At 52.5% G+C, this 15,531-nt stretch overlaps 1 protein-coding gene across 2 annotated transcripts; it reads left to right on the top strand.

Moving 5' to 3' along the window:
• Window positions 1-2,979: 2,979 nt before the first annotated feature.
• Window positions 2,980-15,089, top strand: LOC133362481 (cyclin-dependent kinase 4-like). Of its 2 annotated transcripts, XM_061581430.1 has the most exons (9): window positions 2,980-3,113; window positions 5,330-5,405; window positions 5,544-5,794; window positions 6,967-7,093; window positions 7,270-7,443; window positions 12,543-12,652; window positions 13,467-13,517; window positions 13,882-14,053; window positions 14,815-15,089. In XM_061581430.1, exons 3-9 carry the CDS (start codon window positions 5,583-5,585, stop codon window positions 14,956-14,958), a joined length of 990 nt encoding a protein of 329 aa, XP_061437414.1. In that variant the 5' UTR covers window positions 2,980-3,113; window positions 5,330-5,405; window positions 5,544-5,582; the 3' UTR covers window positions 14,959-15,089. The 2 variants fall into 2 exon arrangements, with proteins under 2 accessions (XP_061437414.1, XP_061437412.1); XM_061581428.1 differs by lacking the exon at window positions 5,330-5,405 and having other exon boundaries at window positions 2,997-3,113.
• The last annotated feature ends 442 nt before the right edge of the window (window positions 15,090-15,531 follow it).

The following is a 15,531-nucleotide window of genomic DNA, read 5'->3' as shown; positions in this document are numbered from 1 at the left end:
CATGTATTAGGTGTAGCCCTGTGAGCCATTCGGCTCTTGAATCGGGTGCAACCGCAACAAACAAAAAACTAAACATGAACAAGAAACATCTTAAGGTGAATATGTGACTAAGTGCAAACAGAAAATCCAAGAAAAAACAGCAACATATTGCAGAAAAAGCACCGTACACCAACGCTGTGTGCAAAAATCCCAGTGGGATGCAAGTCAAACAACCAACAACAACAACCACAAGACAACTTAGATCACGGCCATCAGTCTAACTCTGTACTACAACAAACAACCAACAACAACAACCACAAGACAACTTAGATCAAGGCCATCAGTCTAACTCTGTACTACAACAAACAACCAACAACAACCACAAGACAACTTAGATCAAGGCCATCAGTCTAACTCTGTACTACAACAAACAACCAACAACAACAACAACCACAAGACAACTTAGATCAAGGCCATCAGTCTAACTCTGTACTACAACAAACAACCAACAACAACAACCACAAGACAACTTAGATCAAGGCCATCAGTCTAACTCTGTTAATGTCAGGGAGGAAGCCAACTGGAGTCAATGGGACGGCCTAATATGGGGGTCTTTGTCGATCCACAAATCTCTTTAGATCGAGAAATCTCGGTGCCATCCACAAATCGTCAGTTTCTCGTTCAGAAATCACGTAGCGGGAGCACTTTAACGATAACAAATTTGGTATTTCAAATATCACTGCTTGATCCACACTCCATCACATAGACCAACACACTCTAAATGTCAGAGCTCATTCACTGCTAGATCCACGCTCCATCGCATAGACCAACACACTCAAAGTGTCAGAGCTCATTCACTGCTTGATCCACACTCCATCGCATAGACCAACACACTTAAAGTGTCCAGAGCTCAAACACTGCTAGATCCACACTCCATCACATAGACCACACACTCAAAGTGTCAGAGCTCAAACACTGCTAGATCCACACTCCATCACATAGACCAACACACTCAAAGTGTCAGAGCTCAATCACTGCTAGATCCACACTCCATCACATAGACCAACACACTCAAAGTGTCAGAGCTCAATCACTGCTAGATCCACACTCCATCACATAGACCAACACACTCAAAGTGTCAGAGCTCAATCACTGCTAGATCCACAGCTCCATCACATAGATCAACTCACTCAGTGTCAGAGCTCATTCACTGCTTGATCCACACTCCATCACATAGACCAACACACTCAAAGTGTCAGAGCTCAATCACTGCTAGATCCACACTCCATCACATAGACCAACACACTCAAAGTGTCAGAGCTCAATCACTGCTTGATCCACACTCTATCACATAGACCAACACACTCAAAGTGTCAGAGCTCAATCACTGCTAGATCCACACTCCATCACATAGACCAACACACTGAAAGTGTCAGAGCTCAAACACTGCTAGATCCACGCTCCATCACATAGACCAACACATTCAAAGTGTCAGAGCTCATTCACTGCTTGATCCACACTCCATCACATAGACCAACACACTCAAAGTGTCAGAGCTCAATCACTGCTTGATCCACGCTCCATCACATAGATCAACACACTCAAAGTGTCAGAGCTCGATCACTGCTTGATCCACGCTCCATCACATAGATCAACACACTCAAAGTGTCAGAGCTCAATCACTGCTTGATCCACACTCCATCACATAGACCAACACACTCAGAGTGTCAGAGCTCAATCACTGCTCGCTCCTGGGCCTCCCCTAGGTCGACTCAGCATCAATCGAGAGCCTGGTGCGGTGTGTCGCAGTGAACATCGCCACGGGAGAGACACAGGCGGCTGGGCGTGGTGCTGGCCACCCGCCCCCCTCGTGAGCCTCCACTCGTGAGCAGCAGCAGGCTGCACAGGCTGCACGGCAGGGGGGTCTTTGTGTGGGGGGGGTACAGGGGGGTACGGGGGGGGTACAGGGGGGGGTACAGGGGGGGGGTACAGGGGGGGGGGTACAGGGGGGTACGGGGGGGGGGTACAGGGGGGGGGGGTTACAGGGGGGGGGGTTACAGGGGGGGGGGGGTAACAGGGGGGATTACAAGGGGGGGGGGGGGTGACAAGGGAGGTACATCACTTACACACTGAACTCTGCACGTATAAAGTACTGTGCATATATATAGACATTTTCGATTTAAAGATTTCGTGACTGCAGGGATTCATGTTCTTGCTTCTTTCGGTAAACTCACGTAGAAGGGAAATACACAATACAATATAAAACAATAAAAATTAAAATAAATTAAATCACGACTTTTTCGCGGGCAACACAGACGGAAGTTTGCGTTGCCTCCGAAACGTGGCGATATTATTTATTTTAATTTTATTTTTTATACCCACGTGACTTTACTGAAAAAAACACAGAGTATGCGCGTAGACTCTTTGCTTATTTCTATTTTATATTTAAAATTTTCACCCACGTGACTTTACCGAAAGAAGCAAAGGATATGGATCCTATCAGTCACGAAAACTTCAAATCGACTGCTGCACATACAGAACTGTGGCCAGTGTTGAGTCTATGGGCGGGCGCCTATCAGCTCTACGGAATTTAGCCTCGCTGCCACGTGGTCGCCTATCCGCGCTACGTTTTCTAAACGCGCCCTGCTAAAGCCACGCGTGGTCACAACGACGCACCGTCTCCCGCCCTTGTTGTGGTAGCGAAACGTCGGACCTCCACCACCACCACCACCACCACCTCCTCCACCACCACCTCCACCACCACCACCACCTCCTCCACCACCACCACCTCCACCACCACCACCACCACCACCTCCACCACCACCATCACCACCACCACCACCTCCACCACCACCACCTCCACCACCACCTCCACCACCACCCACCACCTCCACCACCACCACCACCTCCTCCACCACCTCCACCACCTCCTCCACCACCTCCACCACCACCTCCACCACCTCCACCACCACCTCCACCACCTCCACCACCACCACCTCCACCACCTCCACCACCACCACCTCCACCACCACCACACGAGGCAAAAGCTTCGTGTGTCACCTCCTCGCCACGACGGAGTAGAGAGCTCAAGACCCCCCACCACCCACACAGACGTCTACGGAGCGAACCACGAGGTGAGTGAGTGCAGCCCTAGGCCACATTGCCCCGCCTGGTTGGGCTGGGCTGGCCTGGGCTGGGATTGGGCTGGGTGACATTGCCCGGCCTGGCCTGGTTGGGCTGGGCTGGGATTGGGCTGGGCTACATTGCCCGGCCTGATTGGCCTGGGATTGGGTTGGGATTGGGCTGGGCTGATGCCCCCCACCCCCCACCACCATCCCCTGTGGTCTTTGTGGAACAGTTGAGGGGTCTAAACTGTGTTGGTCAATCCACCCGTGGAATGTAACATTCATGTAAATGTCTAAGTCGAGATCATTTAATCAGAATCTGGGGTCGTGACGGTGACTAGGTGGATGTTAACTCATTCGCCTGGTCTACAGGAGGTCATGAGTTCGATCGCGACCCTGTAGAGATATTGACTACCTCGCCTGGTCTACAGGAGGTCGTGGGTTCCATCATGTCCCTGTAGAGATGTTAACTCCCTCGCCTGGTCTACAGGAGGTCGTGAGTTCGATTGCGACCCTGTAGAGATGTTAACTACCTCGCCTGGTCTACAGAAGGTCGTGGGTTCGATCCCAACCATGACGCCCCTCTATCAAGTTCAAGTTCATGTATTACGTATAGCCCTGTGAGCCATTCGGCTCTTGAATCTGGTGCAACCGCAACAAACAAAAAACTAAAATATGAACAAGAAAACATCTTAAAGTGAATATTAGACTAAGTGCAAACAAAATCTAAGAAAAGACCAAAATATTGCAGAAAAAGTACCGTTACACCAACGCCATGTGCAAAAATCCCAGTGGGATGCAAGTCAAACAACAACAACCACAAGACAACTTAGATTAAGGCCATCAGTCTAACTCTGTACATCAACAAACATGGCAAACCAAAAAAAAACGGGCCGAACGAAATCTGTTTAGGCATGCGGTGGCTGGGCATGCGGGTTACATGACCCAGCCAACGCAGCCTTGCCTGCCGGAGGAGCTCACCAATAGGACTTTGTCCAGATCTTTCAAGGATTTGTGAGCTCCACACACAATCCAGCCTGGTTATCCGAGGATGGATCATAGACAGGCCAACCTAAATGTTTCTAACCGGTTAAGATGGATCATAGACAGGCCAGCCTAAATGTTTAGGCTTGTCTGTCTAGAATTTCCCTTGGGTGATCATCTCTGCCTGGTGCCTTTCCTGGTCTCGACTCTGGATCTCCTTCAGGACTTCCTCAACAGATGACACCTCAGCCAGTCACTCACAGGGGGTGACTTCTTCCAATATTTGAGGCACCGCAGCCTCAGCAGTGTCATCCCCACTTTGTGCCATGATGTTTTCCTGGCTGAGGGATTTCCCCTCCCCCAGGACCTCACAGAAATGCTCAGCAAATCTGCAAACCTGTTCCTGGGGATCGGAGATTGGATCACCATTTTTTCCCCGAATGATGGTGATAGGTGTGGCACTACAAATTACGTTTTTGATGGAATTAAACAGCGATGTCTGATCACGGGCTACTGAGGCAGATTCCATCTCCTCAGAAACCCGCGACCACCACCCATCATTGCAGCGCCTCCCTCACGGCTCTCAGAACCTCCGAGCGAAGGCTGCGGTCAGCCTCATTCTCTGACGTGGGATGCTGTAGACTATGAGAGTGGGCCTGCTGATTTTTCTCAGCCAGCCTGAACACCTCCTCTGTCAGCCAGGGTCTCTGGGGAGGTCTGAACTGTGTACCCAAAGCAGCCATTGCAGCTGCATGAGCCACAGTCATTAACCTCGCCCATTTAATTCTAGATTTTAAGCTTTCGTGACTGCAAGGATTCATATTCTTAGGTTTTTTCGGTAAAGTCATGTAGGTAAAAAATTTAAATTAACAAAAGTAAAATAAAATAACGTTTCGGAGGCAACACAAGCTTCAATCTTCAGGTGGAACCGTCACAGCCACGACAGCTGCATCAAGTGAGAGAAATTCCAAGAACACAGTCCTTGTATATATACTGGCTGAGGGTGGGAGGAGCCAAGGTAGGCCCTGGATATTATTGTTGTGAGGTTCGGTGCGGCTGAAGCACGCTGTTAGGAATGAGCCTTTGTTGTGTAAACTAGGTGCGGCTGATGTAAAGGTGCATTTACCCTCGATGTGTATCTGTGACCCTCTGTGACAATTCTCTCTGTCTCTCTCTGCGACTCTCTGCTTCTCTCTATCTCTCTTGCGTCTCTGTGTGATCGCTGCTGCTGCTGCTGCTAGCGGCGGTGGCGGGCGGACTTCCGGCAGCAGAGGACATCCACGTGACTGGCGGAGTCTGCGCTCATTTCCCCTCTAGGTGACAATCTCTGTGACTCTCTCTGTGACTCTCTGTGACTCTCTCTGTATCTGTGACCCTCCGTGACAATTCTCTCTCTCTCTGCTTCTCTCTGTCTCTCTTGCGTCTCTGTGTGATCGCTGCTGCTGCTGCTGCTAGCGGCGGCGTCTGCGCTGGAAGCGTTTCGGGGCGGCGGACATGGAGCAGCAGTACGAGGCGGTGGCCGAGTTGGGCGCTGGGGTCTACGGGGCCGCGACGGCGTTGAAGGCTCGCGACCTGCGAGACGAGGGCCGCTTTGTGGCGCTGCTCAAGGGCCTGCGCCTGCAGACAGGCGGGGGCCGGGAGGGGGAGACCTGGCAGCTGCAGCAGCTGCTGCAGCTCATGAAGTTGGAGCACCCCAACGTGGTGAGGTGGGTGTCTCTCCCACCCCTCCTGGCGCCCCCTCGCGATCCCTCGCAGTCGTCGCCGCGTCGGCCTCCGTCCTCCAGTCCTCCACGGTCTTCGTGTCTTGGTGTCAACTCACCTTACGTTGTCGCCGTCTCCACCGCCGATGGAGGAGCGCCCCCTGTTTTTGAAATGCGTTTGTCTACCCGGTCTGCCGCCCTCCTATTTAATACCCGGGTCACGTGGTACGTTTCCACCAATCCTGGTTAGCCTCCATGGAATCTTCCAGACTCCATCGTAGGCTCCCGGGACCACGCCCCTGACTCGTCTCCCCATTGGCTGTGGCTAAAGCCAGCAGAACCAATCCCCTACTGACCAGGTGTCGTTCGTCTCCACCCCTATTTAATACCCGGGTCACGTGGTACGTTTCCACCAATCCTGGTTAGCCTCCATGGAATCTTCCAGACTCCATCGTAGGCTCCCGGGACCACGCCCCTGACTCGTCTCCCCATTGGCTGTGGCTAAAGCCAGCAGGGCCAATCATCTCCTTACAGCTGTCACCTTGCCATGACGTCAGGGCCACGGCCCTAGGCTTCCCCCCATTGGCTGTGGGCCAGGACCGGCAGAGCCAATCACCGTGACGAGGTGTGATCCACTATGAGAACTCCTTTAGCAGCGGCAAAATATAGTCGTAGGTTTTTACCCTTTTAAACTGGTACAAAACTGACACCTTTATACAAGGCATCATGTTTGCAATAACCACAACACAAGTAGTCACAAATGCAAACAAAAAGAAGCAACTCTGATAATGATAATAATGTCTCATAGTGTAAATGCTTCACCCCGAGCTCTCAATACTCTGATAGTGCGCTGTGTTTGAATTGTACGCCTTCTGGTGTCATCTGGTCCAACACCAATGGGGACTAGGCTCTAAGAAAAGCTGTCTCAGGTGTGGGCCAATCAACTTCAAGAACAGTGCATATTATTATCATCATCAGAGTTGTTTCTTTTTGTTTGCATTTTTGACTACTTGTGTTGTGGTTATTGCAAACATGATGCCTTGTATAAAGGTTGTCAGTTTTGTACCAGTTTAAAAGGGTTAAAACCTACTACCACAGAGTTTTAATCCGTCAACGACCCGGATGTAACCCCACGTGACACTTGGATGTCGCCGCCTCGACCCCCGGCCGCCGTGCAGGCTGCTGGACTTCGGCGTGGATCCTGGCGAGGGCGACGCGCGGCTCGCCGTGGTCTTTGAGCTCGTGGACCGGGACCTGTCCACCTACCTGGGGACGTCGCCCCACACACCGTCCCACCACATCAAGGTGCCACCACCCCCCACCCCGTCACTCACTCCCTACCCCCCTATCTCTATGGGTCTCTGTGTGTCTCTATGTGTCTCTATGAGTCTCTATGAGTCTCTATGAGTCTCTATGAGTCTCTGTGTGTCTCTATGTGTCTCTGTGTGTCTCTATGAGTCTCTATGAGTCTCTGTGCCCAGGCGGTGACGCGCCAGCTGCTGTGTGGGCTGCGCTACCTGCACGGCTACGGCCTGGAGCACGGCGAGCTCACGCCACGCAGCGTCCTGGTGACGGCCTCGGGGCGCGTCAAGCTCGCCGGCTGGGGGCTCGGACGCTTCCTCTTGGACAGCGCGAGCACGGCTCCCACCCCGGCGGTGAGTAGAGAGAGAGGGAGATGTGTGTGGTGAGGCGTGAGAGAGAGATGTGTGGTGAGGCGTGAGAGAGAGAGATGTGTGTGGTGAGGCAGAGAGAGTGGTGAGATGTGTGGTGAGAGAGAGAGAGTGGTGAGGCAGAGAGAGAGATGTGTGTGGTGAGGCAGAGAGATGTGTGGTGAGGCAGAGAGAGAGATGTGTGGTGAGAGAGAGATGTGTGTGGTGAGAGAGAGAGATGTGTGGTGAGAGAGAGAGAGATGAGTGGTGAGAGAGAGAGATGAGTGGTGAGGCAGAGAGAGAGAGAGATGTGTGTGGTGAGGCAGAGAGAGAGAGAGATGAGTGGTGAGTAGAGAGATTGATGTGGCAGGGTGTCCGTAACACGGGGACTCCTCCACGTACGAACGTTCGACTTGGGGACTTTCAGAGAAAACGAACTACCTGGTCCCGTACGTCCAGTTGCCTGCTCGGACTGAGAGCGGTAAGTTCAACCACCACACGCAATAGATGGCGGTGGTGTTGGCATCTACATCTGCAGAACGTGAAGAACCAGTGGCATCTACATCTGCAGAACGCGAAGAACCAGTGGCATCTACATCTACAGAACGTGAAGACCCAGTGGCATCTACATCTACAGAACGTGAAGAACCAGTGGCATCTACATCTACAGAACGTCAAGAACCAGTGGCATCTGCAGAACATGAAGAACCAGTGGCATCTACATCTGCAGAACGTGAAGACCCAGTGACATCTACATCTACAGAACGTGAAGAACCAGTGGCATCTACATCTGCGGAACGTGAAGAACCAGTGGCATCTACATCTACAGAACGTGAAGACCCAGTGACATCTACAGAACGTGATGAACCAGTGGCATCTACATCTACAGAACGTCAAGAACCAGTGGCATCTGCAGAACGTGAAGAACCAGTGGCATCTACATCTGCAGAATGCGAAGAACCAGTGGCATCTACATCTACAGAACGTGAAGAACCAGTGGCATCTGCAGAACGTGAAGAACCAGTGGCATCTACATCTGCGGAACGTGAAGAACCAGTGGCATCTACATCTGCGGAACGTGAAGAACCAGTGGTATCTACATCTGCGGAATGTGAAGAACCAGTGGCATCTACATCTGCAGAACGTGAAGAACCAGTGGTATCTACATCTGCGGAATGTGAAGAACCAGTGGCATCTACATCTGCAGAACGTGAAGAACCAGTGGCATCTACATCTGCAGAACGTGAAGAACCAGTGGCTTCTACATCTGCAGAACATGAAGAACCAGTGGCATCTACATCTGCGTAACGTGAAGAACCAGTGGCATCTACATCTGCAGCACATGAAGAACCAGTGGCATCTACATCTGCAGCACGTGAAGAACCAGTGGCATCTACATCTGCAGAAGGTGAAGAAGCAGTGGCATCTACATGTGCAGAACGTGAAGAACCAATGGCATCTACATCTGCAGAACGTGAAGAACCAGTGGCATATACATCTGCAGAACGTGATGAACCAGTGGCATCTACATCTACAGAACGTGAAGAACCAGTGGCATCTACATCTGCAGAACGTGAAGAACCAGTGGCATCTACATCTGCGGAACATGAAGAACCAGTGGCATCTACATCTGCGGAATGTGAAGAACCAGTGACATCTACATCTGCAGAACGCGAAGAACCAGTGGCATCTACATCTGCAGAACGTGAAGAACCAGTGGCATCTACAGAACGTGAAGAACCAGTGGCATCTACATCTACAGAACGTGAAGAACCAGTGGCATCTACATCTGCAGAACGTGAAGAACCAGTGGCATCTACATCTGCAGAACGTGAAGAACCAGTGGCATCTACATCTGCGGAATGTGAAGAACCAGTGGCATCTACATCTGCAGAACGTGAAGAACCAGTGGCATCTACATCTGCAGAACGTGAAGAACCAGTGGCATCTACATCTGCGAACGTGAAGAACCAGTGGCATCTACATCTGCAGAAGGTGAAGAACCAGTGGCATCTACATCTGCAGAAGGTGAAGAACCAGTGGCATCTACATCTACAGAACGTGAAGAACCAGTGGCATCTACATCTGCAGAACGTGAAGAACCAGTGGCATCTACATCTGCAGAACGTGAAGAACCAGTGGCATCTACATCTGCAGAACGTGAAGAACCAGTGGCATCTACAGAACGTGAAGAACCAGTGGCATCTACATCTGCGGAATGTGAAGAACCAGTGGCATCTACATCTGCAGAACGTGAAGAACCAGTGGCATCTACATCTACAGAACGTGAAGAACCAGTGGCATCTACATCTGCAGAACGTGAAGAACCAGTGGCATCTACATCTGCAGAACGTGAAGAACCAGTGGCATCTACATCTGCAGAAGGTGAAGAACCAGTGGCATCTACATCTGCAGAACGTCGAAGAACCAGTGGCATCTACATCTACAGAACGTGAAGAACCAGTGGCATCTACATCTACAGAACGTGAAGAACCAGTGGCATCTGCAGAACGTGAAGAACCAGTGCATCTACATCTGCGGAACGTGAAGAACCAGTGGCATCTACATCTGCGGAACGTGAAGAACCAGTGGTATCTACATCTGCGGAATGTGAAGAACCAGTGGCATCTACATCTGCAGAACGTGAAGAACCAGTGGCATCTACATCTGCGGAATGTGAAGAACCAGTGGCATCTACATCTGCAGAACGTGAAGAACCAGTGGCATCTACATCTGCAGAACGTGAAGAACCAGTGGCTTCTACATCTGCAGAACATGAAGAACCAGTGGCATCTACATCTGCGTAACGTGACGAACCAGTGGCATCTACATCTGCAGCACATGAAGAACCAGTGGCATCTACATCTGCAGCACATGAAGAACCAGTGGCATTACATCTGCAGCACAGGTGAAGACAGTGGCATCTACATGTGCAGAAGGTGAAGAAGCAAGTGGCATTCTACATGTGCAGAACGTGAAGAACCAATGGCATCTACATCTGCAGAACGTGAAGAACCATTGGCATATACATCTGCAGAACGTGATGAACCAGTGGCATCTACATCTACAAAACGTGAAGAACCAGTGGCATCTACATCTGCCGAACGTGATGAATCAGTGGCATCTACATCTACAGAACGTGAAGAACCAGTGGCATCTACATCTGCGGAACATGAAGAACCAGTGGCATTTACATCTGCAGAACGTGAAGAACCAGTGGCATCTACATCTGCGGAATGTGAAGAACCAGTGACATCTACATCTGCAGAACGCGAAGAACCAGTGGCATCTACATCTGCAGAACGTGAAGAACCAGTGGCATCTACAGAACGTGAAGAACCAGTGGCATCTACATCCACAGAACGTGAAGAACCAGTGGCATCTACATCTGCAGAACGTGAAGAACCAGTGGCATCTACATCTGCAGAAGGTGAACAACCAGTGGCATCTACATCTGCGGAATGTGAAGAACCAGTGGCATCTACATCTGCAGAACGTGAAGAACCAGTGGCATCTACATCTGCGGAACGTGAAGAACCAGTGGCATCTACATCTGCAGAACGCGAAGAACCAGTGGCATCTACAACTACAGAACGTGAAGACCCAGTGGCATCTACATCTACAGAACGTGAAGAACCAGTGGCATCTGCAGAACGTGAAGAACCAGTGGCATCTACATCTGCAGAACGCGAAGAACCAGTGGCATCTACATCTACAGAACGTGAAGAACCAGTGGCATCTACATCTGCAGAACGTGAAGAACCAGTGGCATCTGCAGAACGTGAAGAACCAGTGGCATCTACATCTGCAGAACGCGAAGAACCAGTGGCATCTACATCTACAGAACGTGAAGAACCAGTGGCATCTACATCTACAGAACGTGAAGAACCAGTGGCATCTGCAGAACGTGAAGAACCAGTGGCATCTACATCTGCAGAACGTGAAGAACCAGTGGCATCTGCAGAACGTGAAGAACCAGTGGCATCTACATCTGCAGAACGCGAAGAACCAGTGGCATCTACATCTACAGAACGTGAAGAACCAGTGGCATCTACATCTACAGAACGTGAAGAACCAGTGGCATCTGCAGAACGTGAAGAACCAGTGGCATCTACATCTGCAGAACGTGAAGAACCAGTGGCATCTGCAGAACGTGAAGAACCAGTGGCATCTACATCTGCGGAACGTGAAGAACCAGTGGTATCTACATCTGCGGAATGTGAAGAACCAGTGGCATCTACATCTGCAGAACGTGAAGAACCAGTGGCATCTGCAGAACGTGAAGAACCAGTGGCATCTACATCTGTGGAACGTGAAGAACCAGTGGCATCTACATCTGCGGAACGTGAAGAACCAGTGGCATCTACATCTGCAGAACGCAAAGAACCAGTGGCATCTACATCTGCAGAACATGAAGAACCAGTGGCATCTACATTTGCAGAACATGAAGAACCAGTGGCATCTACATCTGCAGAACGCTAAGAACCAGTGGCATCTACATCTGCAAAACGTGAAGAACCAGTGGCATCTACATCTGCAGAACGTGAAGAACCAGTGGCATCTACAGAACATGAAGAACCAGTGGCATCTACATCTACAAAACATGAAGAACCAGTGGCATCTACATCTACAAAACATGAAGAACCAGTGGCATCTACATCTACATGAAGAACCAGTGGCATCTACAGAACATGAAGAACCAGTGGCATCTACAGAACATGAAGAACCAGTGGCATCTACATTTGCAGGAGATTATACAACAGCGACAGACCTCTGGAACCTAACTCCTTCGTAAGTAGCGGAGACCCTGTAAATGTGTTTGTTGGGTGAGAGCGCCTAAGGGTGAACGTCTTGTTAATCCGGTGTTGCTGGTTAGTGCAGCGGTTAGCGCTACGCTGCGCTATGAACCCGGCAACGATTATTTTAACCGGTCCCAGGCTTCCCCTAGGTTGACTCAGCCTCAAATGAGTACCTGGTGCGGTGCGCGGTAAACATCGCCACCGGGTAGATAAAGGCGGCCGTCATAGGTGCTCGCTAACGGCACTTGCCCCTACGGTGTGTGAAGGCTACACGGGGGGTCTTTGTCTTTGTGTGTGCCGCTGTAGGTGTCCCCGTCGTGGTACTGCGCCCCGGAGCTGCTGCTGCGGGTGACCTGCGGCCCGGCCGCCGACCTGTGGAGCGTCGGCTGCATCTTAGCTGAGATGTTTACACGCAGGTGCTCCTTGAGTACCGCCACCCGCACACCCACACACCTAGCAACCCACACACCTAGCAACCCACCCACCTAGCAACCCACCCACTCACCTAGCAACCCACACACCTAGCAACCCACACACCTAGCAACCCACACACCTAGCAACCCACCCACTCACCTAGCAACCCACCCACCTAGCAACCCAGCCACCCACCTAGCAACCCACCCACCCACACACCCAGCCACCCACCCACCTAGCAACCCACCCACCCACCTAGCAACCCACCCACCCACCTAGCAACCCACCCACCCACCTAGCAACCCACCCACCCACACACCCAGCCACCCACCCACCTAGCAACCCACCCACCCACCTAGCAACCCACCCACCCACCTAGCAACCCACCCACCAACCCACCTAGCAACCCACACACCCACCCACCTAGCATCCCACCCACCCACCTAGCAACCCACCCACCCACCTAGCAAACCACCCACCAACCCACCAAACCACCCAGCCAGCCACCCACTCAACAACCCACCCACCGATCCACCCACCAACCCACCAAACCACCCACCAACCCACTCAACAACCCACCCACCAACCCACGCAATGTCACCACAGGCCTGGCAGGGTGGCGTCGCCACGGCGCCCGTGCCAGGATAGGTGCGCGTTACGGAGCGCGTGAAGGTCAAGGGACAGACTCCGGCAGATGCCCCTGTGGGTCCACCTCTCCCCCATTACATCGGTGTTGTTATGATGATGATGATGATGACGTGTTATTATTCTCAGCGATGTCGCATCAGGTGACCTCCTTGTCTCTCCTCAACGCAGGCCTCTCTTCCCCGGAGGCTCCGATGTCGATCAGCTGGCGAAGATATTCGGGTGAGTTGCTCGTGGACGAGCGTGCCGTGGGGAGCGGCGCGGGGGCCAATAGACGCCATCTCACTTGTTAGCGGCGAGCAACGTGGGGTGGGGGAGGGGGGAGGGGGGAGGAGGAGGAGGGGGAAGGGGGAGAACGAGGGGGGGAGGAGGAGGGGGGTGAGGGGGAGGAGGAGGGGGAAGGGGGAGGGGGAAGGGGGAGGAGAAGGAGGAGGAGGAGAGAGGGAAGGGGCAGGAGTATTTGGCTGCTGATGTCAATTCCACAACAGCCACTTCGTTGCGCAATCATTTATGAAATTGGGTTGATAGTCAACAGCCGAATTCTCACCGTCACCCCCCCTACCCCCCCGTGGCCCCCGTGGCCCAGTCTTCTGGGCGTGCCGAGCCTGGAGGAGTGGCCGCTCGGAGCCTCCCTGCCGCACGGCGCTTTTGCCGGCCTCCGCGCTGCCGTTCCCCCGCGGGCTCTGGCTGACTCCACGCCGGAGGTCGGGCCGGAGGTCGCGCCGGACAACCAGAATTTGGCGATGGCGCTGATGCTGGTGAGACGCGGGCGGATTGTACGCGGCGGCAATTGTCGCGGCGGTCGAACGACGCGTTGTTCAGATGCGTGTCCGTACGGGGGTTACCGTCAAGCGGGCAATAACGCATCGTGTCTCTGTGTGTCTCTGTGTCTCTGTGTGTCTCTCTGTGTGTCTCTGTGTCTCTCTGTGTGTCTCTGTGTCTCTCTGTGTCTCTCTGTGTCTCTCGTCTCGTGTCTCTGTGTCTCTCGTCTCGTGTCTCTGTGTCTCTCGTCTCGTGTCTCTGTGTCTCTCTGTGTCTCTGTGTGTCTCTGTGTCTCTCTGTGTCTCTCTGTGTCTCTCTGTGTCTCTCGTCTCGTGTCTCTGTGTCTCTCTTCTCGTGTCTCTGTGTCTCTCTGTGTCTCTCTGTGTCTCTGTGTCTCTCTGTGTCTCTCTGTGTCTCTGTGTGTCTCTCTGTGTCTCTGTGTCTCTCTGTGTCTCTGTGTCTCTCTGTGTCTCTCTGTGTCTCTGTGCCTATGTGTCTCGTGTCTCTCTGTGTCTCGTGTCTCTGTGTCTCTCTGTGTCTCGTGTCTCTCTGTGTCTCGTGTCTCTGTGTCTCTCTGTGTCTCTCTGTGTCTCGTGTCTCTCTGTGTGTCTGTGTCTCTCTGTGTCTCTCTGTGTGTCTGTGTCTCTCTGTGTCTCTCCGTGTCTCTCTGTCTCTATGTCTCTGTGTCTCTCTGTGTCTCTCTGTGTTTCTCTGTGTCTCTCCGCGCCCTCCGCACGCACGGCCGTGCCTCCCGCAGGACCTGCTGACCTTCAGCCCCCGCAAGCGCATCTCCGCGTCTGTCGCCCTGTACCATCCGTACTTCTCTGAGGCCGCAGACGTGGCCATGGGCGAGGGTACGGCCATAAGCGAGGGTGCGGCCACGGGCGAGGGCGAGGCCTAAGGAGTAGGCCCCGGGGCGAGGCCTAAGGAGTAGGCCCCGGGGCGAGGCCTAAGGAGTAGGCCCCGGGGCGAGGCCTAAGGAGTGGGCCCCGGGCCGAGGCCTAAGGAGTGGGCCCCGGGGCGAGGCCTAAGGAGTGGGCCACTGGGCGAGGCCTAAGGAGTGGGCCCCAGGGCGAGGCCTAAGGAGTCGGCCCCAGGACGAGGCCTAAGGAGTAGGCCCCGGGCAGCAAGGCCGAGGGAGTTTGCGTCGTTTTTCGTTGGTCGCTTGTGTTGCGCCCGAAACGTTGCGATTTGATTTGTTTTAATGTTTCACCGACGTGACTTCACCAAATAAAACCAAGGAGTAATAAAAGTGAACTCTGAAGCAGCAAAAGAAAAGTGAAGTACCTTTTTGTTGTCGTCGTGTTGTTGTTTTCACAAGTGTTGCAGTGGGCGACTTATTAAGAGCACGCCGTTACGTAGCGCAACTACGCACAGGCGATCTGTATTGATTGTATAATGCTCTCGACTTCTGGGTCAGTCATCATATATCTGTGTGACAGCGTCGCAGCCATGTGCGCACTGACACGGCCAT

This window comes from Lethenteron reissneri, unplaced genomic scaffold (genome assembly GCF_015708825.2).
Source record: "Lethenteron reissneri isolate LAM-NWPU_2019-01 unplaced genomic scaffold, ASM1570882v1 scaffold_1496, whole genome shotgun sequence".
Classification (NCBI taxonomy): Eukaryota; Metazoa; Chordata; class Hyperoartia; order Petromyzontiformes; family Petromyzontidae; genus Lethenteron; species Lethenteron reissneri.
The sequence above is the reverse complement of the archived record's forward strand: the minus strand, read 5'-3'. Positions and strand labels throughout refer to the sequence as shown.

Excerpts from the sequence above, each read along its gene's own strand:
- LOC133362481 (XM_061581430.1), top strand. The coding sequence starts at position 5,583 with ATGGAGCAGCAGTACGAGGCGGTGGCCGAGTTGGGCGCTGGGGTCTAC. Across the intron at positions 5,795-6,966 it reads GAGCACCCCAACGTGGTGAG|GCTGCTGGACTTCGGCGTGG; the intron begins GTGGGTGTCTCT and ends GCCGCCGTGCAG. Across the intron at positions 14,054-14,814 it reads TGGCGATGGCGCTGATGCTG|GACCTGCTGACCTTCAGCCC; the intron begins GTGAGACGCGGG and ends TGCCTCCCGCAG.